Raw genomic sequence first — 27,429 nt, forward strand, 5'->3', positions numbered from 1 at the left:
AAATGGCTCCCCGCTTTTTAGGAGATTAAACTAATAATGTTTTGATTTTTTTGTTGATGAGTCATTTATGGTTTTGAGATATTCACGTTTTTATGAATTTCAGAGGGTCGGTTTGTCCATGAGAGTTTTCATAAACTGTGAAAGATTTAAGGTCAAAATTGCAGAGATGATGGACACTCATATTTGTCTAGCACAAAAATCGCCGAAGCTTTTAAGGTCTTGAAAAAAGGTAAAAAGCGTCATGATTTTGTATGGCTTTCTTACGTTATTTCGTTTTTCGAAAATATTTCTTTTTTTAATGACATGTAGAAGAAAAAAAAAACTTTTATATTAACAAGATCTTTTGTTTGATATCAAGAAAACTGTTAGATGTTAAATCAAAGTACTGACAGTACTGGAAAGCGCTAAGCCGAGAGAAAGGCTTAAAATATACCGAATGTTATGTAAATACATGTAAAGAATCATATTTGAATCGGGATTTGTTCGTTATTGTTAAAGTTCACGTACTCAGAATTCTGAAATAATATAGAATTTGGAAATATCTTGGTTATAGAATGCATAAATTTTTTCAATGATTAATGCATGTTGTCGTGTTACAGTGAAAACAGAATGCTGATGACTTAAAAAAATCATAACCACAGCATTCAATGTACTGCAATTAATGCAAGTGTTTCTTTATTTTTGAAGCATAAATTTTTTCAAATTGACTGTAAATCAAAGTTTCCAATTTACAAATTTGTAGTAATTCTATAATGATATTGCTAGTTAGTTTTAAAGGGACTTGGACACGATTTGAGATCAACATTTTTTTATTTTTTATGTATAAAATGGTTTACTGGTGCATTTAAATGATTGACCAAAATATTGAATGTTTAAAGTCAAGTTACAAGCGAGATACAGAGGTAAGAATTGATTGTTATGTAAACAAAGCTCGAGTCTTATAATTGTTTACAAAAAATGAAATGAGGAGAATAACAATTTTTTAGACAAAATGACTTGTAAAAAACAATTTAAACTAAATCAATATCTCCATAAATACTATTATTAACAAAGGAAAGTTACATTTGATTGAAACTTATACCAATACAACACATATGTAAAAAATGACAATATTTGAGCTTTATTTACAAAGCAAAGAATTATGAACTCTGTATCTTGCATATAACTTGATATCTGACTATAAAATTTTGAGAGAACATTATAAACTTCTATATTAATCATTATAAACAATGAAAATGGAAAAATAAAATTTGAAAATTTTCAGTCAAATCGTGTCCAAGTCCCTGTAAACAGATTTTGCTAATGTTCAGCAGAGCTACACAGCATATGCTTCTTGTGAAGAAAATAAAGTAAAATAAGATTGTCGCAAGTTACAAAAATCAGACTATGAATAATATTTATTTATGTTTATTTGCTAATTTTCATCATCTCTGTTCTTACATATGACAACTTGCAAACCAAAAACATGACATACACTAAAAAAACAGTGGCAAATTACGATACCAATTGCAAAAATAAAAAGCAATGAATAAAGTTTTGACAAAAGTAACTAAAGATAATACTGATCGCATTAGAGATCTGCCTTGCAGGAAATGCCACTTATTCTTCTAAATTTTAGCTTTGGTATTCGAACAATATTTCCAGCCTTCGGCTTCATAACCCCATGCAAAGACCATTAATGTATTTATATTACCAGATGTTAGAATATTTTAAATTAAACAAAATGGAGTCGCTTCTATTCAGTTCAAGTATTAACTAGACAGTCTCTTCTGTGGTATATTTTAGGGTATATCATTGAATTTAATGAAGTCTCTAGCTCACATCTCACCATACGTAAAAAGTAGCGTGTTTTAACAAGTTTAATGTAAAGGGTGTTGTCATGGACGCCGAATCAGATGTCACAACAGTATTTAAGCAGGTTCACGTCAAAACAGGGCTGAAGAAAAATAATTTCCAAATTTTCCTTCGAATTTGGGTCGTTTCCGCCTGCAGCAAGGGCTGACCTTTTATGTAATGAAAAAACGTGTGAAAGGTGTCTGACTATCCAAGTTTTGTAATAATGCAAGATCATTTGAATTTTTTATGCGTGTTGTTTTTGAGAGGAACATGGATGACAAGTTCTTGACTAGTGGTCTTGTGCTTTTGAAGCACACGTGTATTTTCGATGTAACAAACTTTCACGCCTTGATGGATTCTCATGTGTTTTTGTTTTTTGTTTCAAAGATATCAAGAGGATTTTCTTAGAAGTTTGTTTTGAATTTATAACTTGTACCTAGATATGCGCATTTATGGTAAGGATATATAGTAAACTTCATGCGCGGATCTAGAGGGGGGTTAAGGGGGGTCATTATAAAATTACCAAAAATATGCCTCGGACCCCCCCCCCCCCCCCCCGGAAAACTCAAATAACCATCGGACCCCCCCCCCCCCCTGGATTTTTGTTTCTGGATCCGCCCATGAAATTTTTAAATACTGTAGTGACACCTGCAATACATACGAGCTCTGTCGATTGGATGGAAAACTGTTAAATCATTATTAAAACCATAGTTGCTTATGATGAAGCGTCGTATACGCAATTTAAATGAGATATCACTTTATAACGATTATTACATATATTTATGTAGCTCAACAGTTACACTTTTTATGAATTACATTCAAATTATTTGTGTTGGATTATCAACAAATTGCATATCAATACAAATTGATAGAAAATAATTTGTGAAATATTGCATACAGAAAACCAAGCCTAAAATAAAATTGATAAAAAAAAAAAACACCGCACAAATTATCGTGTGAAATATTTTGTATAAAATTTCTGCATTTTTATATAAAACATGGTGTTTATAACTATAACATATTACATGTAGCTCGACATATCATGCGTAAACGAGGGTCTATTGCTCAATGTTGATAATGAATTTTAATCAAATCACCGGTAGCAAATAACAATCAGGTGATTGCATTGTTTGAAAGGGATTAGGCTTGATGTTTTTACAATTATAAACACTTTTAATGAGATATGGAAAGCAATTTAGTGTCTTCTGACACTTAATTTGTTCCGTCCGTATAGAAGTAGCAATAATAATATATAGTTTATATAAAGAATGGTTTGGTCCGGCGGTTTCAACTTTGAGACTTTACCGTTTAAAAACACTCAAAACCTATTCATATCACAAAGTTATTCCAATTATTACTTAACACCTAATACACAACTCAATGCATATAAAACCCATTTTTTTTCAAAATTCTAATTGGAAAGGAATCATCATCATGAATGTGATATCTTTTGAAGCACCCATATCCGATATATAATAATAATATTCATTAAATGAAATTTATTGCCAATTTAATAATGATAGTGTTTGAACAAATGTATCTGCATGCAGGATAACTTGAAGATATTAAGTTTCCCCTACTGCATAGTTATGAGTTCTCCCTGGTACGACTTCTCCAGGGTACGATTTCTCTAGCATACGCCAGTAGGTGGCGGTATTTCGGAAATGCGAAAACGAAAGTGGAAGTAGGATTAGAAATCTGGCGACAAAAAAGCTGCAGCTATGCTTAGCGCTTTAAAAATCAAACATGTTTATCTTTCAGTTAATTGCCAATAAAATGTAATTATTTCTCATGTGTTACATGTAGGAATTTGAAAGGGCCAGAGGTCCAAAATTTGATCTAAAATATCCCAAAACTAAGAAATATTTGGAAAATCGATATTGAGGAAGAGATGTTCAGAATAATAATCTAAACAAAATTCAATCTATTTTTTTGTTAATGAGCTCCTATACTGGATAGCTGGTCGACCTTATAAACGTTCTATCTCAGATATGTCAAGAGAGCAACGACTTGATAAAGTAAACACATGTTCCAGTATTCTCTTGTTCAATTCTCAACAACGACAACCCCCCCCCCCCCCCCCGTAGTTTAATCCGTAGTTTCTGCATTTGTAACTTCAGGCTCGGCAATAGCACATCTGTCATGATACAAATTGACAAATGTAAAGTCTACAAGTTTGTCGAATTTTGACATGACCTTATATGGCAACTGCCTTGCTGCGGGAAAAGGCATGCCGTAATCGCCGTAATGGACGAAAAATAAACTTAATATTCAGCTAAACTGTTGCAATAAGCTTTTAATGAACGACACTTTTTCTATCTATATTACTTTAAGAAAAAAATTTGAGGTATGATTGAAACTGGACCAAACAGGAAGAGGTTCATGTATAAAAAAAATTCGTTGCCGATGTGACGAATGCGCTAATTTCCGCAATATAATTCTCATGGTATTATAAAAGGAAATGCCTATTATCTTATTTTTCTGAAATAAAATTGACATGTAATTTAAACTGGAATAAAAGTTAATGCGTACTCTTTTCTAGAAATGAGACGGATCAAGAAATTTCCTAAGGGGGTAAATATATTTTGAGCGGCATGGGGTTCGAAGACCGCCGTGAGGTCCCATGTAACTCCATTGCTTCTGAATTCTAAGAATTTTGAGAGAGAATTTTAAACCGGGTTTCCGATTATTGAAATATCAAAATTGCGGGCTGTCAAAAAGGAACCATTATTGTACCGATAGCTCCTCGAACAGGTTTCAAGATAGGAAGTTGTTCTTTTGCAGATCAATTATACATATATCAGAGGTGTGCATATTGATAGGATTTTGATTTCTAATAATTCATGAAAAAATATCAGCTGTTGAACTTATTAATTTTTTGACAAAAACATTGCATATAGAGTACCCCATTTCTTTGGATAGGTAGTATTTATCAATTCAGGATTGACAAATGGATTATGGATACTGTTCACACAAGAGAAAACCTGGATGGCTGTCACATTGACAGCTTTACTCTTGTTATTTTTCTGAATTAGTTAGAATAAACGACCTGCAAAGATTTGGTAATTTTTCGCGGCAAAATTTATGTTTCTTTACATGTATTTATACTTTTTTGTGTAAGTGAAAGATAAATAATAACACAATCTTCAATAATAATATAAAAAAACTAGTGCATATTTTTGTGCGCCGTAAATTGAAGTTTTTGCTATGGGAGGCACTGTAGCTGTAGCTCCTAGGTCATCCATCCGAATTTTTTCAGACCGGGAGCTACAGACCTGCAGCTGTTTCACAAGTGGCTGTAAAGCTGTATTATAATCAGGACGTCATACTTATATCCCGTAATAATTGCTTGAAATTAAAAAAATGCCAATTTTAACCTGCATGATAGGCTTTTTTGCCCATATTTTGCCGACAATGCAAAGTAACATTTCTTAAAATAATTTATACACATTTTAATTTCACGACAGTTAACCTTATCTTTATAATTTTTATTTATTTTTTTTAAAGAGGGTGTCGCTTCTTACGTCTCATATTAATCACAATCTCAAAACCAATGTCTTTAAATAGTTTGTGTTTCTTATCGATAACTTTGCAACTCAGCTGGCCGACCCCGTGTAATTTTTCGCGGGGGTGAAGGGGGGGGGGTGTTGGTTCTTGTCCCAACTTTGTGGTAGCGATAAGGATGCTTTTGGAGATATTTTCTTAATTCAGCCGAGGCCTATATACTTTAACAATTTGCTGCATGTACTGTAATAACAATGGCGTCGGAAGCAAATTGAAAGTGGGGGGCTAAACTAATCATCAGAAATCTTGACAAGAATTCCGAAAATTATAAAAATCCTAATCCGTAGGGGGTGGGGAGGTATATCTATAACTCCAATCTTACCTGCCCAATTTTCCCCCCAAAATCATAAAATTCATAATCCGGGGGGTGGGGGGGGGGTGTGCTAGTGCTAGCCCCCCCCCCCCGGTTCCGAAGTCTATGAATAAAAATGCGTATATATCTTTATACACTTGTATTCAAACAAAGTCATTAAAATGTAATTTTTTCAGTTCTAAGAAGATATCTGAAGCCGATCAAATTCTTCACTCGCATCTTTTATACATTCTCTTGATAAAATGTACACCATTCTCATAATTTAATTTTCCGAAAAATAATACTTTCCATGAAATGTTGTTATCCATAGATAATATGATTATAGGCCTACCGAATATTTTTTTTATTTATTCCGTCCCTATTCCGGCGATTACGGCATGCCTTTACCTGCAGCTAGCTTTTTTCTATCAGTGACGTCACTGTTTCCATATATGGTCATGTCAAATTCGACAAACTTGTAGACTTTACATTTGTCAATTTGTAACATGTCAGCCGTGATATTTCAGAAAACGGAAATACAAATGCAGAGATTACAGTTGGAATGTGTGTACATATTATAGTAGCAGATTACATGTAAATAACAAACAGCATTTTAAAGCTGCAATTAAGCATCTGTAGAAAAATTAGATTGAAGGCCTGTGGGGTCAACTCCCGAGTTATTTAAGTTATACGATCAAAATTACACTCATTCATACTCAGGCTCACACAACACGATTGCATATTCGGATTTACAAGTTTACATGTCTGGATTTTTGAACACGATTACCCTCCATAAATATAAACTGGTCTTTGAATATATGATTAGAATAATTACACTGGGATCTATTTAATTACAACCATCATGTAAAGAATAAGATTAAAATTTGAAAATATTTAATGACAATAGTGAAAAGATTCTAGAGCTTTTTGTGATAATGAAGTTTAATCCATCTTCATGTTCTAAAGGAGCAAGCACAAGCCCTGAGGACACAAAGAACATGGCTCGTGAATCTTTGAGAACGGTTCTACGGAAATCTGGTTCCGACTCCCCAACTGGGGATGCCCCTGACTTTAGTTTCTATGACAACCTCAACAGTGACCCATTATTGAATATAGAGTTTAGTGAAAATGCGGCCACTGATAGTGAGAATTCACATGCAGAAGTGGGATCCGGTGAACGCATTGTCAATTCAAGTGCAAAGAAGGCCATAGTGAGGAGCCAGTCAGATACAGGGATGTCAAAAACTTTAACTGTGATTAAAAATATATACAAAGACAACGAGGACTTTGAGCCCGGAAAGTCAGGGACTGTGAACAGGCTCGAGGATATTTTTTCTGACTCTGAGTGCCCCAAAAAGGGGGAAGAAGAAAATGTCAAGGTCAAAGCAAAATCAAAAGGGCATAAAAGGTCAAGGTCAGATCATGGAGGTATAAAAGTGGAGAAAGGACCCCAGAAAGAAAAAGGAAAAGTGCCAAATAAAACTCAGAGAGAAGATTCATCTGAACCAGCAAGTAAAGGTTTGCATTAAATACTTCTAAAAATTAAAAATTGATACACATATATTTTTTTTAAAACTTTCATTTTGCATGAGATTTGGATTTTATACCATACATCAACTACTTATTGATGTAATTTGCTGAAATTTTTTTTTTAAGTGTGTCTAGTATGTTATTGACTGTTTACATTCCTTAATTTCAACTACTTGTGTACACGTACAAGTGTGAATCCCAATACAAGTACTGAATTATAACTTTTGTCATACTTAGACAGATATACCAGGGGAGACAACTTTCAGGCAGCCTGTACATGGTCAGTCCCTCATCAACTACCTGTCTTCTCAGGATTTTAACACCTGTGCCATTCTAGACAAGGTGTGTATTTTATTAAATCCATTTATTGTATTTTTTCCCCTATAATATAACTTCGATCCATTGAAAAAACATTCTGTTAAATTTTAAAGTCTTTCACTATTTTATTTAACAAAGACCAGTTCTATGATGGTTTACATGTATGTATGCACATACTGAATTTTTTTCATTCAGTAGTGCTTAATGGGTTCTTTACTTTTTCTCCAAACTGATAATGAAAGTCTTTCAATTGATTGCATGTTCTTCACCCACAGGAGAATGAACATTTCAGTATATCTGAGGCATTGATAGCAGCCATAGAACAAATGAAGTGGAACCACGTCATAAGTCCGAAGGACCGTGAGGATCCTGAGGAAGAAGACTCGGATGAGGAAATCAACAAACTAAAGCAGCGAATTCGCATCCGCAAACAGCAGAAACTAAGGGAGGTAAGTCCAAATCCAAAGTGTATTCATATTCACTATTATGTATAACTTTAAACTGTATTAGCATTAACTTTGACCCACAATCTGACCAACTTGGGCATCAATTCTTAAACAATCATTGTTTTATTGTGAGAGTTTTAACTACCCCTATGTAAATGTATATATGCATGTACAAGTAACACTTTTGTATTTATTTCACAGAAAGCCAGATTTTTTCCTACATCCAGTGATGGACTTACTGACAGTAAGTAAATGTGTAATCTACTTGTATTTACATGCATCATCAACATTCAAGGTATTTATGTACATGTACACATCTGAAATTTAAGTAGCACTCAAACGCTCTTGTGCCTTGACTGTGTATATACCTATAGGTGTTTTTAATAAAATATATTTTACTTAATTTTTTTTTTTTATAATCCTTTTTACTTCTTTTTTTTCTTCCCTGAAAATACCATCTCACAATCTAAAAATCATGTTTCCTGTTTTTGTGTTCATGCACATTTCGTATAACATTTGTTGTTTTTTGTATTTGATTTGATATTTGCTTTCGTTTCCTTAGCGGCTACAACTAGCAAGAGTCCCTCTTCAGTGTTAAATTCTTCCTGTCAAGATAACACAGGTGTGAATCAGTTTTTGTTTCTGAGAAATCAAATGTTAATTCATTTCATATATAGAGGTTAAAATAGCAATTTATAATGATATCTTAAAATGTTTAAAAAATGATTTTACTTTCCAAATATGTTACAAAAAAGGCTATAAACCAGTGAAATATAGTGTTACACAGTGTAAATATAAGATATTTGAATTCTTTGGGGGGGGGGGGGGTTGGTGTTCAGACCCTTTGGCCCCCTCATGGATACTTAAACTGGTGTTTGTTTCGTTTATACTTTGTTTGAATTTTAATACATAAAATTACTCCTTTTATAGATAGCAGTAATTCAGACATTGAGGTGGATGAAATCAATCTAACAAGTAAGTTACACAAATACTGTATTACGGTATATGCTATCCCCGACACTGCAAAATGCACTGATATTTAGATTATGTTATGTATTAAGAGTTTTCATTTTATTTCTGAATTAGTTTTTGTTTGTTAAAAGATATTTTTTGATAAATATTTCTTGGTATGTAATAAATCTATTTTATAAAATGTATTTATCAAGGTTGACATTTCTGAACCAGAATTAAGTTTGTCAATCATTATTTTTTTATTGCTATGGTAGAATTATTTAAAGTAATTTCTTAAATTTCTCATTTTGACTTCTGAAGTAGAGTTCATTAACCTGCTACATTGAAATCTTTTATCCATGTATTTTACATACCCAATATGCTTGGGGTGATGCATTTAGATTCAAAATGAGTAAAAACAAACCAACATAATAACGTTATCAAAATTAGATAAGTAAACTACTTATTCAAGCAAGAAAGTTTATTGTGTGACTGATTCAGTTTCAGACAATGAGCAAGACAATGAGACCAATCTGAGTTTGATCAAATCTGAGGGTCTCTCACTGTCCCTTGCCTCCCTGTACTCAGGTATGCACATGCACTCAATCCTCTCAATCCTTATGAGCCTGTCTAAAAAAAAAAGGAAGATGGAATTTTCCTTTAAATGTTGTTTGATCAGACAGTGATACATCTCATTATAAAATTTAAAGTTTATATAGGAGATCATCGTTGGATACCTAGAGTTTTAAGTTTAAGAAATGACAACTAATGCTATAATACAGTCCTCACTTTTCAAGAAACACGTTACATAGCTTCTATGGCTGTTAGTTTATAGCGAACCCTTTGTTTTACGTTAATATTATGTTTAGCTAATATATTAACATAACCAGTTTCTTAATTTGAGAGAGAGAGAGAGAGTGAGAGAGAGAGAGAGCAACTGTATTTAATGTAGAAATTAATGTTACATGGATCTTCTTAAAGATGCAGATTTACAGAAAGTGAAGCCAGATAGACAAAGGTACAGTATGAATATGTTTATATGATGTGTACAATTTTTAACAAGTAAAAGTTGGAATAGTTTTTAAGTCAATTTCAGCAGATATTTTAATCTAAGTATAGTTTGTCCGTTGTGTCTTATTCACCATTCTTATTTGTACAGCTCTATGGAGATATCTGACCAATCTGGCATGTCAGCAGAGTCGGTAGCCATTTTGTTGTTAAAGAAATTCTCGGAAAAGCAGCTTCCAAAGGCATCCGAGCTGGAGTGGCTGGTACCTATATCTGAGGCTCCACAGGAGGTGAGTGAGAGGAAGAGAATCAGGTTACTTTAAATATATTTTATAACGTGCATACAATATTTGGCGTAAATTGATTTTTTAACAAGTTAGCTTGGATTTGAATTAGCATATTTCTTGATTCACTTGTTCCTAAACATATATGCTTGGCATTTTGTGATAAACTTGATGTAGCAGAAGCTGCTTTCTACATAAAATGCCAAAAGGAATACACACTCAGACAAACGTTATAGGTTACAGTAAATCTGAAGGTTACCTGATGTAAACTTTTACACTTTATTTCGTTGCTTTTGTTTGACAGTTACTTCCCTTACCAAAGTCATATCCAGTATCTCCAGATGATATTGAAAATGAGATTGGAGGATTCACAAACTCGCTGTTTGGGCTGAGGACAAAAGTAGAAATATCACGTACTCTGAAAAACTGCATGTTTATTGGTCACAACTTTATAAGGTATGATACTGAAATATACAAATGATTATATAAATAGGGGTAACAGTTGAATTGACAACCCTGTGAAAACCATTGTCAACTGATGCGTTGAAGAGGGGTGTCAATTTCAACTGATGCCCCCCCAAACAGGCAATATTTCTTTTATTACATTGTATTCTGAATGTCTTAATTTTTTTGACTTTAGGAGTAAGTTGAATTCTACGGAGAACCGTACGCCCATAATTTACGCGCATGTACCGGTAACAATTTGTTTTATTATACTTTCATGTTACATGTAAATACTGAAACTGATTGGTTTAAACGCAGTTGGTAATCCATTCTATTACCCTCTGCATTAGCAACACACTTGGCAACGGGTTACACAATGAATTGTTACATGCGCGTAAATTATGCGCGTACGGTTCCCGGTAGAATTCACTTTATATCTATAAAAAAGCAGTAAAATTTTCTTTAAAATAAGACACTCAGTATAATAAAATAAATAGTGCCTGTTAAGGAGGGTAAATGTTGAAATTGACACCCCTCGAGAAAACCATTGTCAACCTCCGCTTCGTGTCGGTTGACAATGGTTTTCTCGAGGTGTCAATTTCAACAGTTACCCTCCCAAACAGGCACTATTTATAAAGTGTTTTTTATGCCAAGTGTATTGCGAACGCTGAGGCCAATAGAACAAATTATAGATTGCATCTAAACCAATCAGATTTCAGTATTTAACTTGAAAGTAAGATAATGATATTTATTTCCAGTCTGGTTGGTGATATAAATGCAGAGCCCTCACATTGGTATGAAGATGTGGACGTCTACTCCATTAGTGACCTTGTTGGTGTGAGTATTGATAGATTTGAAAATTGTTTAAACATGTATTAAAGGAAATCGTTTTTGTATGACATATTATTTTTTTTCACAAATTCCAGTGACATACTGTACATTTCTAATTACTGGTAAACCGAGGAGTTAATGTTAGCAAAAAATCAAGAGAATCGTTGTCAGTGAATTCTCACTTTTATTTTTGACAGTTGTAAACTGTGTAAAATTACAACAAAAGTTTGTAACTCTGGCTGTTCAAAACAAAACTGCGGAAAAATGGAAATACACTCTTGCATAAAATTAGAAATGTACAGTACTTGAGCTATTATAATGTGAGTGCATCTATTGCTTATTATGTTTCAGAGACAACCTTAGATTTCAGTATTGAGTATATTAGTTTTGTATTTTGTGTAGATAAAGAACAGTTCTATAGTGACAAAGCTGAAGGATTTAGTGACAAAGTCCATAGATCACGTGGAGCAGTGTTCGGTAAGACAGCACAAATTTTCTCGGTCAGCCTGAGCAGTCCTATATAGAAGTCCTCTTTTATAAGTCCACTTTGCTTGATCCGCTTATTTCATCTATATTGTTCTTAGGAGGCAGTCTACGATAGAACCATGCAAAACCAAAATTTTATGATGAAGGGTGTTGATTAATTTTCACAGTTTTTCTGGATATTTCAAAAGTATTTGTAGTTCTATCAGGGCTGTGGCTACATTATGTTTACTATTTATTTTTAGTTTTGTTGTTTATTTGTAGTTCTGTCAGGGCTTTGGCTACATCTGTGAGCTGTGTGGAGATGAGAGTGATATCATCTACCCATTCCAGTTGCAGACTGTCGTTGTTTGCAAAGGTTTGTTAGTTTTTAGCTCACCTGAGCTGAAAGCTCAAGTGTGCTATTCTGATCACATTTTGTCTGTCGTCCGTCTGTCTGTCTGTCTGTCCGTCCGTCCGTCTGTCCGTCTGTCCGTCTGTCTGTAAACTTTTCACATTTTCAACATCTTCTCAAGAACCACTGGGCCAATTTCAACCAAACTTGGCACAAAGCATCCTTAGCCTAAGGGGATTTAAATTTGTGAAAATTAAGGATCACGCCCTTCTGCAAAGGGAGATAATTAGAAATTTATGAAAATTTTCGAGAAATTTTCAAAAATCTTCTTCTCATGAACCATAAGACCAGGAAAGCTGAAACTTGTGTGGAAGCATCATCAGGTAGTGTAAATTCTAATTTGTGAAAATCATGACCCCCGGGGGTAGGGTGGGGCCACAATGGGGGGGGGGTCGAAGTTTTACATAGGAATATACAGAGTAAATCTTTGAAAATCTTCTTCTCATGAACCATAAGACCAGGAAAGCTGACACTTGTGTGGAAGCATCCTCAGGTAGTGTGGATTCAAAGTTGTGAAAATCATGACCCCCGAGGGTAGGGTGGGGCCACAATGGGTGGTCGAAGTTTAACATATGAATATATAGAGTAAATCTTTAAAAATCTTCTTCTCATGAACCATAAGACCAGGAAAGCTGAAACTTGTGTGGAAGCATTCTCAGGTAGTGTAGATTCTAATTTGTGAAAATCATGACCCCCGGGGGTAGGATGGGGCCACAATGGGGGGTCAAAATTTAACATAGGAATATATAGAGTAAATATTTAAAAATCTTCTTCTCATGAACCATAAGACCAGGAAAGCTGAAACTTGTGTGGAAGCATCCTCAGGTAGTGTAGATTCTAATTTGTGAAAATCATGACCCCCTGGGGGTAGGGTGGGGCCACAATGGGTGGTCGAAGTTTAACATATGAATACATAGAGTAAATCTTTAAAAATCTTCTTCTCAGAAACTAATTAGCCAGGACAGCTGACACTTGTGTGAAAGCATCCTCAGGTAGTGTAGATACAAAGTTGTGAAAATCATGACCCCCGGGGGTAGGGTGGGGCCACAATATGGGGTCGAAATTTTACATAGGAATATACAGAGTAAATCTTTAAAAATCTTCTTCTCAGAAACTAATCAGTCAGGAAAGCTGACACTTGTGTGGAAGCATCTTCAGGTAGTGTAGATTCAAAGTTGCGAAAATCATGACCCCCGGGGGCAGGGTGGGGCCACAATGGGGGATCGAAGTTTTACATAGGAATATATAGAGTAAATCTTTAAAAATCTTCTTCTCAGAAACTAAGCAGTCAAGAAAGCTGAAACTTGTGTGGAAGCATTTTCAGGTAGTGTAGATTCAAAGTTGTGAAAAGCATGACCCCCGGGGGCAGTGTGGGGCCACAATGGGGGATCAAAGTTTTACATAGGAATATATAGAGTAAATCTTTAAAAATCTTCTTCTCAGTAACTAATCAGCCAGTAAAGCTGAAACTTGTGTGGAAGCATCCTCAGGTAGTGTAGATTCAAAGTTATGAAAATCATGACCTTCTGGGGGTAGGGTGGGGCCACAATGGGGTGTCGAAGTTTAACATAGGAATATATAAAGTAAATCTTTAAAAATCTTCTTCTCAGAAACTAATCAGCCTGGAAAGCTGAAACTTGTGTGGAAGCATCCTCAGTTAGTGTAAATTCATAGTTGTGAAAATCATGATCCCCGGGGTAGGGTGGGGCCACAATGGGGGGGGGGGGGGTCAAAGTTTAACAAAGGAATATATATGGTAAATCTTTAAAAATCTTCTTCTCAGAAACTAATCAGCCAGATGATTCTTTACAATTGTTAAAACTTTGGCCCCAGGACAATTCTTTGGCCTCACAAGAAGGTTCAGAGTTTATGTACGTTTATATCCCATATATAAACAATTGTTAAGGATCTTTTTGAGAACTGCAATACTCAATATATGATATGACTATAAAATTATCCTGTTAGAAAAGATGATTATAAACATAAGAATATCCAGGGGAAAAATGGATTTTATTTATACACGATCAACATGTATTATTGTACATTGTCCAGATAGTTTGTATTATGACTCCATTAAGCTGATTTTATCATACCTATTGTTCCTCAGGTGAGCGATGTGGCCCATGGGCCTCTTGTTATATGAATTGAGATGGATTTTACTCATGTCATTACCAAATGCTTTGACTCGATTCATATTTTGTCTCAATTGTAAAAAAATTATCCAGTCATGTTAATGTTGACATTGCCTTATCCTTAGAAACACATGTCCATTCTTGCTCACTGATTATGAGCTTACTTCCTAAATTTTTTTCTCATTCTCATGAATACTCTATTCCATATTCTGATTGGCTCTTTCACATGGAGGAAGTCTTAACAAAGTTGCTTTTAAATAAAAAAAATGGCTGCGTATTTTCATAACATAATCTTTGTTTTAAGTCCTCTTGTAACTACAGAGTGGCACATCTTATATAGTTGGAGAATATTCATAGAAATGAGAAATTTAAATGGGTTGGGGCATGGTCTATAAAATAATGTAAGACTGCCCTTAGGTTTCTGAAGGTGGCATTTTCTTAATTTGCTTCAATATCTGTCCAGGTTCCCATCTATACTGTCTTATGTGTCATAACTTTACACTGTCAAGTCAATTCAACATACTTATTCTTCCTTAAATCCATTCATTTCTTTCCAAATGAATGTTGAATGCTAGTAAATAACAACACATTGGAATTAACACACTTCAGCTATTTAATGTTAGAAATAATAAATGTACAATTACATATTTGCATATAATAATGATGGGATTAAGATTATTTAACATAATTAAATAAAAGATTTCATAAACTTCAAAATTGTGTAGCTGTCCAAAACTGAGGTGTGTTCAGCAGAGCGGGTGCTAGGGACCACTTGCCAACATTGTTTGTATAGTCAGTAATATTTGATTAAGGAAAAGAGAGCTAATATTGAAAAAGTGTGAATGATTTTTACGAAATGAGCTGGCCCATGGTCACTTTTGAGAGATCAGCCTTGCGTTTACTATGATTAAATCCATGAAATATACAAATAGATTCCCATTTACCAAATTAGTAATAAAGTTTTAAATGTGTATTTGTAATGCTCTTTTATTTTACTCATTTCAGATTGCACATCATGTTTCCATAAAGGGTGTTATGTAGAGGGAAAGTGTCCCAAATGTATCAGGATTGAAGCAAGGTAACTGAGTATGGTACAATTAACAAAAAAAGTTTTGTTATATTAATCTAAATCAAATCATACACTACACAAACGTGGGTCCTGGCTTAGAACTGTTGATATTTCTAATACAACTAAAAAATAAGGTGTAAAAGTAGAAAGAATTTTTTATTTTACAAATTAATGTTGATTTCTGATCATAAACGTGTATCAAGGGCTTGGAAAAATGACCTTTTGGAGAATGAATACCGGTTTCGTTTTACCGTTAATATCCCGCAAATATATTAATATGGTAATTTTATCTACCTTGTAAGTTTGCTTATTACAAAGAGTTTCCATCAAATGTTTATGATTTCTGATGTAAATTGACATTCGATCTTGAGAAGGTAAAAATATAAAATCATAAGGTTGCAATCAAAATGGTTTGATATTGTCAGCTGTTTAGCATATCTTTTTGATAAGCTTTTTTGATTTATGTACAGATAATAGAAACTTTGTTAAAGATTTAGCGCAAGTTTTTCCAGCAATTCTGGTTTTAATTTTAGAAGGCAGAGACAATTGCTTGAAACGAAGATCTTTGATTCCTCAGAAGAAGAGAGCGGGAGTTAAGACTGCAACTAATAGTGAAATAGTGCAATTATTGTGATATTTTTCTTTGAATTTAATCTTTGAATTTTTTGTTGTCGAAATCCCGTTTGAAGTTTATTTGTTTTTTTTATAATATAAGTGAGTGATTTTGTCCTTTTAACTATAAAAAAAACCATTGATTAATTAAATCAAATCAAACTGATCACTCAGTAATACAATTAAAAAAATATGCTTTTTATTTTCATTTTGAAATGTAGCTTTTTTATATATATCATTATGGAACATTAACAGCTGTTTATTATTATTGGCTAGCTTTATATTTAAGGCAGGTTAGAGTAATATGATTTATATACCACGTACCAGTTTTCATTTCTGCAGACATTGTGTGTTGTTGGTTAATGAAATCAACATACTGCAATATTATTTATTCAAAATCAATTTTTGAAATAAATTATTCAATTTACTATCGTTTTAATTTTTTATCATTTTGAATTTACATCAAATACTAATATCAGTTTATAGTTAAGCAGCAGATTTCTAGCTCTCTGGGAAAACCTGTTGAACCTGAGTAAGTGATATTGTCGATAATAGTGATACTGTGGATACTAGTTGTTTGATACTGTATATTCATATACTAGATATGTGATACTGTAAAAGTGGTTATTTACGCTGGAAGTAAGGTACGCTTTTTTTTAGTCAAACAATGCGTGTGGGTGTTAAATACGCGGATGTGTGATTTACCATTCTGAAGTTTTCATTATTTTACCATACGCGCGGGGATTTTTTTAAGCGGTTTTAGCTTACCGTGTAACTTGCCCCACGCGTAAATCACCACCTTTACAGTACTGTAAATGCAGATACTAGTTCTTTGGCTCTGTAATTAATAGAAGTCAAGTCGTGGGTGTTTCTACATGGTCCTGGATCTGCGCTAGAGTACTACTTGAATGTACTATATCCAGTTCATTTTGAAGGGAAATATTAATTTTTCTTATTTACAACAACTATTCATGATCTACAATCAAAAAATTTTGTTATATAAAAATCAGACTTTTTAAATTAATAATTATGACTTATTTCAAACAAAGCACAAAATTTGAAAATATTATGGATATGGATCCTGAAACCGGAAACTATCTTTTACTTGCGACAAATTGCGGGCTGTGCATCAGTAGCTGAAACTGAGATATTCAATAAATATACTTTTCTTTTCTCTCTTATTTACATGTATAAAATTAAGATATTACTGCGTAAATTTTCGATCATTTTTTTATTTGTAATTTTAAATTTTTGAAATTTTAAAAATTCACTTTTTCATATTTCTCTATATTAAAATATCTTACTAAACTCCGTAGAAAGAAGCAATTTGATTGGTCCAGACTTTGGTCCACACCTGCTGCACCATCCAGCGCACAGGAAGGATATCTGAGAACCGTCAGCTGATCTGATGAAGTCTTTCATTTCAGCCATATGTTGCGCAAGTAAACCAAACGTTATCTGAAATCGATATTAATTTACTAGACATCAATTATTTTATACTTTCTAACGCCCCAGGCACGTGTTTGTATTATTTTGTTCCTACTTTTAATTATTTTGACCATAACAACAATTAAGTTTAAAGAATACTGTAACATGGCATTTAAAAAAAAAACTCGATCGAACTTTATTTAAGAACTTTATAAAAAAGTAAAGGTACCCTACGATATAAAAATCACAACAATAATACCTGGTGCGTTACCCAATCGCAAAAAAAAAATCTCCTAAAAGAGATCACACAACTGAATAAAATTCGTAGTTTTTGGAAGGTTATTCCATTTGTTATTTGGTCTAGTTCGGCTAAATTCGAATGCTGAGCAACTGTCTCACTCTCGTGTTTATCTCGTCCCATACATACTATGGATGTGTTTCAAAAGTTTGTCTTGCAGTTGCACGTGCCGTTCTGTGTATTTCAAAGATGTTAGTTACCCTAATGTAGCGATCATGTTGACGTGTCGTTACATGGCGTTTTGGCCTTCATGGTAGTGAAAGCCTTCTGTCTACTTCAAGTTAACGTCAGACAAATCTAATGTTAGTTGGTACTAACACTTTTATTTTATAACGTGTAGATATCAATTTATAGTCTTGTCTCCCTCTCTGATCTAATCTCTGATTTAATCTTGAACTTCATCGCAATCTCCTTCTCTCTCACTTTACAGAGGGATATATACTTTCATACTCTTGATCGATAGATCTGATTGGCTCTGCCCACCTGTACTGATCATGAGTGAACCTATATTAACATTCCAGAATTATGTTTTGTTTCCAAATACAGCAACAAGACTGTCAGAACTGTCAATCAAAGAGTATTGGGGTGCAGGTTTTGAGTGTCCTGCATGACGATGATGCATCGCTTTCGTACAATATTAAAAGGTCATAGCTAGAGACATTCATTCATACATGACTTAAAGGTTGCAAAGGTTAATTAAGTAGAACATGTATTGCATGACTAACTTGCAGTATCAGGGCTATCGATGCAGACACAGAATCGCCAAATATGACAATTTGTTGATAACTTGTTTATATGTTTTCAATTTGGATTTTACAGTGCCTGCATTCCGTACCTGGTTACATTTAGGACTACTGCGCAGGGCTACAAGAGTCACATAGTTCATTTTATTAGTCATCATTTCAACAATTAATTGAGCAGTACATTTAGTTTCAAGACAAGGTATATATAAGTATCATAATGACTAATTTGTCATACTAACAATTTAAGGTCTAAGCATGGCTATCTGGTTACAGTAAGTATTTAATACTTCCGGTTGCATTAAAGTTCCCGGCCAACCTTAGAATGATTTTGTGTTGTCTGTAAAGACCTCTAAGTGATCTCTGATGAATATTATGAATTTAGAATACTGTTTTATTGTTTAGCACATCATTTTAACATATTGTGAAAGAAAAAAAAATACCTATCATGAATTGCGCTCTGATTAGACCACGCCAACTGATCTTGAAGGTTCTTGGACAGACATACGCCGGAATTTACTCAATTGATTGTATGTTTTTCTTTATGAGCACTTAAAGACAGGGAACCTATCATATCGTGTTATTTTGAAAAATTCCTCCGAAAAACATTTCGAACACTCGCTCCATGCTTTTCAACAAATACGGTCATGTTCGGGAAATTACTTACTCTATTACAATTTTTTGACATGAACAGTTGAGCATTTTAAACACTATTGTGTTATCGACTTTAAAACTGATGTTAAACTTTTTTAAATTCTAGAATATTAAAAGTAGGGCGTTATAAACGTTGACCAGTATAGGATAACACAATTATTATTCCTGAATAAATAGTGAAGCGATTAATTAAAATTTAACTAATAAGTGTATAGATTGAAATTCAAGATAGTCACTAATGAAGATTCAATGAAATTTAAGCATATTAAAATAAAACTCGATCTCACGCTAGGGTCAACAATCAGTCCAGTTCCTCTTGTGTCAATTACAGCATGTCCAAAATGAGGACATGGATTAAGATAGTACTGCCCGTTACAATCCGTGGATTCTCCATATTTAATTGTGGGTGATCCTGTCACGGAAGTGAACGTGTAATCTGTTCCATTAACCACCATGTCCTGTAAAACAACAAATAAACTGCATATGTGTTTTTGACACAGTTATACCAACAGTTATTGAACAAGTAACACAATATTAATCTACAATTAATTTAGCAAATTTCCATACTTTACTGAAATATGTATAGTGTAATGTATTAAACTGTTATTAGTAAGGAAGCTTGAGATAACCAGTTTTTCCAGCCGCTCATGACAGAAAGCAAGATTAAGTAGATTTTACAATAACGACTAATGCGTTTATTTTTTATTTTACATTGATATATTTATGCAACATATTGTACTTTAAAAAAAACGCGCGCGCAAGTGTGTATTTGTGGTTATTTCGTGCAAAAGAAAAACATAAAATTCATTCAATATAATAAACTGGTACCAAGTTTCCCTTTGTTTCAAATTCAATTTAAAAGCATTTTCTTTTAAAGAAAAATTAGACAATTTGAATGCAAATTGCTCCATTTTTTTTTTCATTTTTAATGTCTAGAATAGTCAATATGGGTGTTTTTAATACCTTGTCAAAATCTGAAAGTCAAAAACCGAGTTACAAGCGAGCTACAGAGGTTGGAATTCTTTGTTTTTTAATCAAAGCTCAGGTCTTTTTATTTTGTACATTTGTGTTACATGTATAATGGTATGAGTTTCAATCTAATGTTGCTTTTTTTGTTGATAAAATTATTTATGCACGTGTCTATATCATTATTCTATATGTGAACTAATCGTTATCTATATAAAACACCAAACAAGAAAATATCGGAATGAATATCTGCAATAACGTTTTCTAAAATACTTAAAGCCTCATGATTAATGTATTTGCAATTCAGAAATATACTGTGGTTTCATCAATATTCGTTGAATACTAATTTTGTGGATTTCGTTATTAAGTTGATCCACGAAATTAAGTCTTCATTGAAGTGCAATTTCTATTAACATCTTGTATTGATAGGGTCATTGGCCACGAATTTACGTATTCTTGAAACTGTGATTTTCACTTTATCCACGAAAATTTATACCCTTGAATATTAATGAAACCACAGTATAGAGTACATGTATTGATAAAAAAAAGTTCGAAAACCTCTATTTGTATTTTAATTTTGGTAAACTCCACTCGTTTTAAAGGAGGATTCAGACTGGATTGGCATGTTCGATAAGAAACTATCCAGTTTGAGCCATCGTGTTGAACAAAGCTGTTCGTGTTTTTTAAGGTGATGAAATGTGAAGGTTCATTTGCCATGTCGTGACAAAAGATCTTTGTTCGCCTCCCATTGGCTGCCATTGGATAAATCCAGTAATCCCCATCTGTCGTTATGTTAGCGTATGTAATGATGTCCAAGCAGGATGCTGGCACTGAAAAATATTCAAATAATATTTAAGATAAAATAAATATGTTTAACATCAGCATTCCTTGCATTAGTTTCAATATTTACTTTTGCAAAAATGTTTCCTTCTATGAACCTATGGAATAGCGAAAACGTTAAATTCTATGTGAACTTTTTCATGACAGCACAATGATTACTGCACGCGCTTATCGTTTGACGGTTGCATTATTTCATACTAATAATAATAATAATGCTATTTTATATCTTAAATATTTACATTAATTCTGAACGTTTTGCTTTTCTCAGACTTAAATATAAGAAATAAGTAAAAAATGCAAACACGAGTAGGTAAAAACACACGGTCTGTAAGTATGTTCATTAAAAACTGTAATTTTAAATTTGAGAGAAAATTCATTGATTAAAATACTTTTGGGGGGATTTTTGCAACATATATTTCTATATTTCAAAATCGTTGAAAAATATTGTGATTTGCAAATACATTTCCTTATATGAACCTATAGAATAGCAAAAACGTTGAATAATGTGTGAACTTTTTCTTGACATCGCAATGATTACCACACGTGTATATCAGAAACCTGATTGGAATAAATAAAGGGTCTTCGGCTCAATGGATGAATACAGGAAACTATTCACCCCCGTTTTATTTTCGTCCCTTTTGCCCTTGTTGTTGCAGAGACAAAATAACCCATTAAATGATGAGAAAATATTTCAGTCAACATATCTTGAACTTTCCCAGCAATCACCTTTTTGTTAAGTGTTTAATGAGCCTGATTGGAATAAATACAGTGTTTCCGCCAGAAGGGTGTCGGTGAGGAATAATGATAAAAAAAATTGTCTTAAGCATTTATGATAAATTAAAAAAAATTGTAAGTCCCTGCTAAATCATAAATGACATATGTTAGCACCGGTCTGCTTACAATGGAACCCTTTTAAGATTTGTTTGGATAGTTTTACTCTTGAATGTTGTACAAAATGTCTGCATTTGATTTCGATAGTATCAAACAGGCCAGCAGTATGATGTATATGTATACATCTTTAGAGAAGGAGATGGTACAATATTTTAAGAATATCGTTGAAAAAACCACCCGTTCAGGATTTTATCAATATCCATAATTTGAGAAATAAAAAATCTTTTCTTATCAATTAACTTTAAAGTATATATGTATGTGTTCTGATCTTTCCAAATGCTAGAAAGTGTGTTTAGTTAGAAGTTTATCCCATTTCGTAAAATACAAAATGTCATATCAACATTGTTTCACTAACGTCCTTCAGACGTAACATCAGGAAGAACAAATATGCTAAAGGTTATATATGAATAACTTATCGATAACCATTTGTTCTTTCGATTGAATCGTGCACATGAAAATTGAACTGTTTCAACGTTGTTAAAAGGGGTTTTCTTTTTAAATTGAAGCATTAAAAACTGTCAATCAATATCATTTTTAGAAAAATGTACAATTGAAAATTAATTATGAAAACCTCGCTTGGGTCCTAACAATTCGTCATTTGAATATTTTGGACTATATGTTACAAAATCGATTCGTAGTGTTATCACAGACAAAGACACTAGAAAATGCAAAATATTGTTGTAATATCATCAATAGCTCTCTGTGCTTATGTGGTAAATCTAAAGATACTTATCACTATTTTATTCACATGTGTAACATGTAAGTAGGCAGATATTGGAGTTAATTTGTTTAACGAAATATTTCAAATTATAAATTGAAACTTTGTAACACCAATATTTTTTTCTAGGCTGACAGTGGATTATGTAAGAGTGATACCAATTTAATCATTTATTTTCATTTGTTCATCGCTTTATTAAAAATGACGAAAGATTTACATGATCTCAAATTATATGTACATCTGTAAAATCACAACTGTTTTCTATGCTAAATGTGATTCAATTTGCCTTGTTAAAATTTTATTGATCTTTATGTGTTGTGTAATTAATATTTATTTCATTGACTTCTATATGTTATGTAGTCAATAACTATATTGTATCATGATTTTATTTGTTTAAGGAGAGGAAGATCTAAGTTCCAGAACTTGTGCCCAATCTCAACTGTACACAATAAAAACACAATAAAAATATGATCAAATCAAATAAGATATATATCAATATCAAATGCATACATTTTTTCAGCATTGTCAAACCTCGTTTTCTTCGTTCAAGAACAATGACACCTCGGTATTGTTTCGGCAAGTTACGCATTGTAAAAATCGGAAGCAAATCAAACTTGCTAATTGCTATTTTTAGTGTTTATGTTTTGTTGTTCAAGGCATGGTGATATTATATAAAAGTTGACTAATTTTTATTCTTGTCTCCCAGTTTTCAGTGGTGTTTGCGCAATAATCACTAATTTGATTTAAAAAATCGTAAAATTGTTTAATCAATTTCTGCCGTTTTTATATAAGACCAATAGGATATGTCATTAGATCGTATTATACAACAAAACCTTTTGTTGCAATCACCTTAAGGATGGGCGATTTTGATAGCTTGATCAACTGAGATAAAAAGTAAATTAGTTGTACTAGCATCTCAAATAAAAGGATTTAATAACTTAATTTTATAACTAATTCAACTTACCAAACCGTGTACTTTTTCCACTTATGATATAGTAATTCTCCGCGTTTCCACTTTCGTCACTATCGTATATTACGTTGAAAAGGTTGCAAAATTTTGTCGTTTCGTTGAACAGTAATGATACACATTGTGGTTTCTGTAGGCAGGTAAAACTGCATTGGAATATCCCAAATATAGGACCTGACCAAATCGACAAGGAAGGTTCAACAAGATCTAGCCTTGTTCTAGTTTTTGTAAGGTAAACCTCATCTGGAAAAGCAAGTGAAAAATACTGAAAATTGCAAAGACATATTTGTTTAAAATTTTACATACATATAAATGAAAGCTGATACAGTATTTCTTTTGATAACTAAATAATTCATTTTTGTAATACTACAGAGAAATAACATACCCAGTTTTCCAAATGAAGCTCGTAACAAAATTAAGAGCAATGCGGTGATTTTTCCTGTCCGTGTCATCACTCTTCAATGGGACGAATGAAACTTGAGTTCAATTTTTTGAGAAGACACTTATCATTGATCTTTTGCACTTCTCCAAGAGATCCCGTAGATGTTTAATTAAGGTTCCCGTTTTCAAAGAAAGACCTTATAATTTTGTTTCTAATTAAGGTCTTCCGTCTTCAGCGAAAGAGCTTACTGTTTTTCTTTTGTTTTTCATTTTTCATTCTTTATTAAGGTCGTCCATTTTTCAAAGGAAACCCCTTCTGTTTTAGCTTAGTTTCTTCTTCTTATTATGCTGCAGAGACAAAATGACTAGTTGAAGGATGGGACAATATCCTCCTTAACTTTACCAGCAATCTCTTGAATTATGACAAAAAATTTCGTTAAGGTTACTGAAGTCAGGAAAATATTAACCCCCGTTTTATTTTTGTCACGTTACCGTTTGTTGTTAGCAGGCAAATTTAAGACTGGGCTAATTGCTATATTTCACATTATTTTTCTATAAATACAACTTTGTCTGAGCGAATTCAAGACAGGGCAAAACAGCACACAGTGTCTCCGTTCCAAATGATGTCATATAGGAGTTATGATAATTTAGTGCACGCAAATTCTCGAAAATGGCTCCCCGCTTTTTAGGAATTATTTATGATTAAACTAAGAATGTTTGGATTTTTTTGTTGATGAGTCATTTATGGTTTTGAGATATTCACGTTTTTATGAATTTCAGAGGGTCGGTTTGTCCATGAGTGTTTTCATAAACTGTGAAAGATTTAAGTTCAAAATTGCAGAGATGATGGACATTCATATTTGTCTAGCACAAAAATCGCCGAAGCTTTTAAGGTCTTGAAAAAAGGTAAAAAGCGCCATGATTTTGTATGGCTTTCTTACTTTATTTCGTTTTTCGAAAATATTTCTTTTTTTAAAGACATGTAGAAGAAAAAAAAAACTTTTATATTAACAAGATCTTTTGTTTGATATCAAGAAAACTGTTAGATGTTAAAAAAATCAAACATGTTTATCTTTCAGTTAATTGCCAATCAAAAGTAATTATTTCTCATGTCTTACATGTAGGAATTTGAAAGGGCCAGAGGTCCAAAACTTGATCTTAAATATCCCAAAACTAAGAAATATTTGGAAAATCGATATTGAGGAAGAGATGTTCAGATTAATAATCTTAACAAAATTCAACCTATTTTTTTGTTAATGAGCTCCTATAATGGATAGATGGTCGACCTTTTAAACGTTCTATCTCAGATATGTCAAGAGAGCAACGACTTGATAAAGTAAACACATGTTCCAGTATTCTCTTGTTCAATTCTCAACAACGACAACCCCCCCCCCCCCCCCCCACACGGATTAGGATTTTCAAGATTGTCTTTTTTTTGCTTGTCAAGATTTTTTGGATGAGTCAGCCCCCCCCCCACTTTCAAAAACGATGCTGTCTTGTACTTTTTATTGTTTTTGGTTCTGTCCTACTCTTTAAATTCTTTAATTGGTACATAATAACTTAGATGTGTTAGTTCGCGGAATTATATGTAACTTAGATTCCATTCTTAATATGCTTCCTTAACAAATGTTTTCAGAAATATCAGGATTTTAGGTTAAGCCCCTTGCACCAAGGATCTATAGGCCCATAGGTGCCAGAATTCTTTTCTTAATATCTCAAAAAAATTGATTTGTTAAGAATTATTGAGGGAATATTATTTATGTTAATTTTCAACTTTTGATACTAAATGTGGATATATTACGTAAAAAGGGATTATTAGGGACCAGCCATTAATCTTTAGAGATGGTAACATTTTTTGTTAAGCATTGTAAAACATAAAAAGTTGTATTGATGATCTAACCGATTACACCATGTTGACCCCTTTTTGAATCTATAGGGCTGATCCCTAATATATTTAATCTTTTGTATCTCAAAAATAAAGAACAGATTTAGATAGGTGTAAGAACATAAAATGTTAATTTTTAAGGGACATTTTTTATGATTTCATAACAAATGGCCTGATCCATTTATTTTGGAGTCAATGGACTTGAAAGACTTTAACCAAAAAAAAATAAAAAATAAAATTAAGAACAATCAAGATTTTGTAATGCATTATAGAAGAAAAGTTGTTGATTTGTTATATCAATATCTGTCTAAAACAAATTATTGTTCCGCCCATTTGTTACGTAATTACGAGAGAATTTGGGGACCAACTTTTTATGAATTTATTTTAATGTGTCGTATAACAAAATAAAATATTTTGTTGAGTAATGCAAAGATATGACGATCCTATACTTTATCTTACAGAGGAGGTATGAATTTTTTTCGGCATGGCGAGGACATCGTAAGTTGTTCGAACTTGTGTCCAAACCATTTGTATATGTATGTTATATATGTGCTATAAAATATGTTCAAATCAGATTGGTACTGCATCGTTTGGTTTTAAAAGTAGGACGGAGAATCTACTCGTTTTTCGTAACGAGATGGTATCTAGGTTTATTTTTTTTTTGTATTATTAAAGAAATAACGTATCGATTATTACCCTATCGAGGTCATCACTAAAAGTATTTTAATTTAAACGCTGCATCCATTGTTTTTCAACACTGGGAGTGCTAAAAATTAACACCCCTTTTATTTATTTTCTAAAGTGTTCAACACTAAAATAATATCTAATGGAGGGAACTAACATATGCTATATTTGCACGTGTTAAATATTCATTCACATAATTGAATGCATATTGTGGTTAAAATTACCGCTTAAACTAATACCAAACTGCAAAATTAACATAATGTATAAAGTTTCAATCGGTTTTAAAACAATTATTAAGGATAGTAAATAACAGCAACGCAAACATTTTTCTAAATTAATTTTTATTTGTACGTAATCAGTTTGTTATATTGACTATAAATATTAAAGTATAAATAAATATGACCTTAAATTTTTCGACAACATTTCTTTAAACATACAATATCAATTGTTGAGTGAATTTTCTTTGCTGTTTCTTTGCCAAAAACCTAGTCATGAAGATATATAGAAAGTCATTTATTCTGCCGTTTTACAATTTAGTATTATGGCTGTTCAGAATTAAAATGAGTACTTTTGTAGATATACATGTATATTGTACGTCGAAATCCACAAAAATGAGCTTAATTAACATACAGAAATTTATATCTAATGACCATGATTAACACAATAACTTTTCAAAAGTGTAAACTGTCCTTAAAGCTAATGATCACTCATAAATAGGCACCGACACGCAATTATATATTTCCATCGATTTTGTCACTTAAGCATTGGATCCTTATTTTTTTG

General features: G+C 32.7%; 2 protein-coding genes across 2 annotated transcripts; one reads left to right on the forward strand and one right to left on the reverse strand.

Moving 5' to 3' along the window:
• Nucleotides 1-6,627: 6,627 nt before the first annotated feature.
• On the forward strand, nt 6,628-16,583 carry LOC128182278 (run domain Beclin-1-interacting and cysteine-rich domain-containing protein-like). The gene is made up of 15 exons (XM_052850867.1): nt 6,628-7,210; nt 7,464-7,564; nt 7,816-7,989; nt 8,188-8,230; nt 8,549-8,608; nt 8,917-8,961; nt 9,439-9,525; nt 9,919-9,955; nt 10,097-10,235; nt 10,534-10,685; nt 11,408-11,510; nt 11,907-11,981; nt 12,252-12,345; nt 15,519-15,591; nt 16,116-16,583. The coding sequence occupies exons 1-15, from the start codon at nt 6,628-6,630 to the stop codon at nt 16,177-16,179; spliced, it is 1,830 nt and encodes a 609-aa protein (XP_052706827.1). The 3' UTR covers nt 16,180-16,583.
• A 191-nt stretch (nt 16,584-16,774) lies between these two features.
• LOC128180467 (A disintegrin and metalloproteinase with thrombospondin motifs 9-like) lies at nt 16,775-24,199 on the reverse strand. The gene is made up of 6 exons (XM_052848592.1): nt 24,082-24,199; nt 23,694-23,939; nt 20,839-21,110; nt 19,602-19,772; nt 17,499-17,652; nt 16,775-17,336 (listed from the first exon to the last, which is right to left on the reverse strand). The coding sequence occupies exons 1-6, from the start codon at nt 24,146-24,148 to the stop codon at nt 17,296-17,298; spliced, it is 951 nt and encodes a 316-aa protein (XP_052704552.1). The 5' UTR covers nt 24,149-24,199; the 3' UTR covers nt 16,775-17,295.
• Nucleotides 24,200-27,429: the final 3,230 nt, after the last annotated feature.

This window comes from Crassostrea angulata, chromosome 4 (genome assembly GCF_025612915.1).
Source record: "Crassostrea angulata isolate pt1a10 chromosome 4, ASM2561291v2, whole genome shotgun sequence".
NCBI classification, from domain to species: domain Eukaryota; kingdom Metazoa; phylum Mollusca; class Bivalvia; order Ostreida; family Ostreidae; genus Magallana; species Magallana angulata.

Coding starts and splice junctions, on each gene's coding strand:
- LOC128180467 (XM_052848592.1), bottom strand. CDS start 24,148: ATGACACGGACAGGAAAAATCACCGCATTGCTCTTAATTTTGTTACGA. Junction 23,940..24,081: donor AGCTTCATTTGGAAAACTGG/GTATGTTATTTC, acceptor TTGCTTTTCCAG/ATGAGGTTTACCTTACAAAA. Junction 17,653..19,601: donor GACTGATTGTTGACCCTAGC/GTGAGATCGAGT, acceptor TATCGATTTCAG/ATAACGTTTGGTTTACTTGC.
- LOC128182278 (XM_052850867.1), top strand. CDS start 6,628: ATGAAGTTTAATCCATCTTCATGTTCTAAAGGAGCAAGCACAAGCCCT. Junction 7,565..7,815: donor CCTGTGCCATTCTAGACAAG/GTGTGTATTTTA, acceptor CTTCACCCACAG/GAGAATGAACATTTCAGTAT. Junction 8,962..9,438: donor GGATGAAATCAATCTAACAA/GTAAGTTACACA, acceptor TGACTGATTCAG/TTTCAGACAATGAGCAAGAC.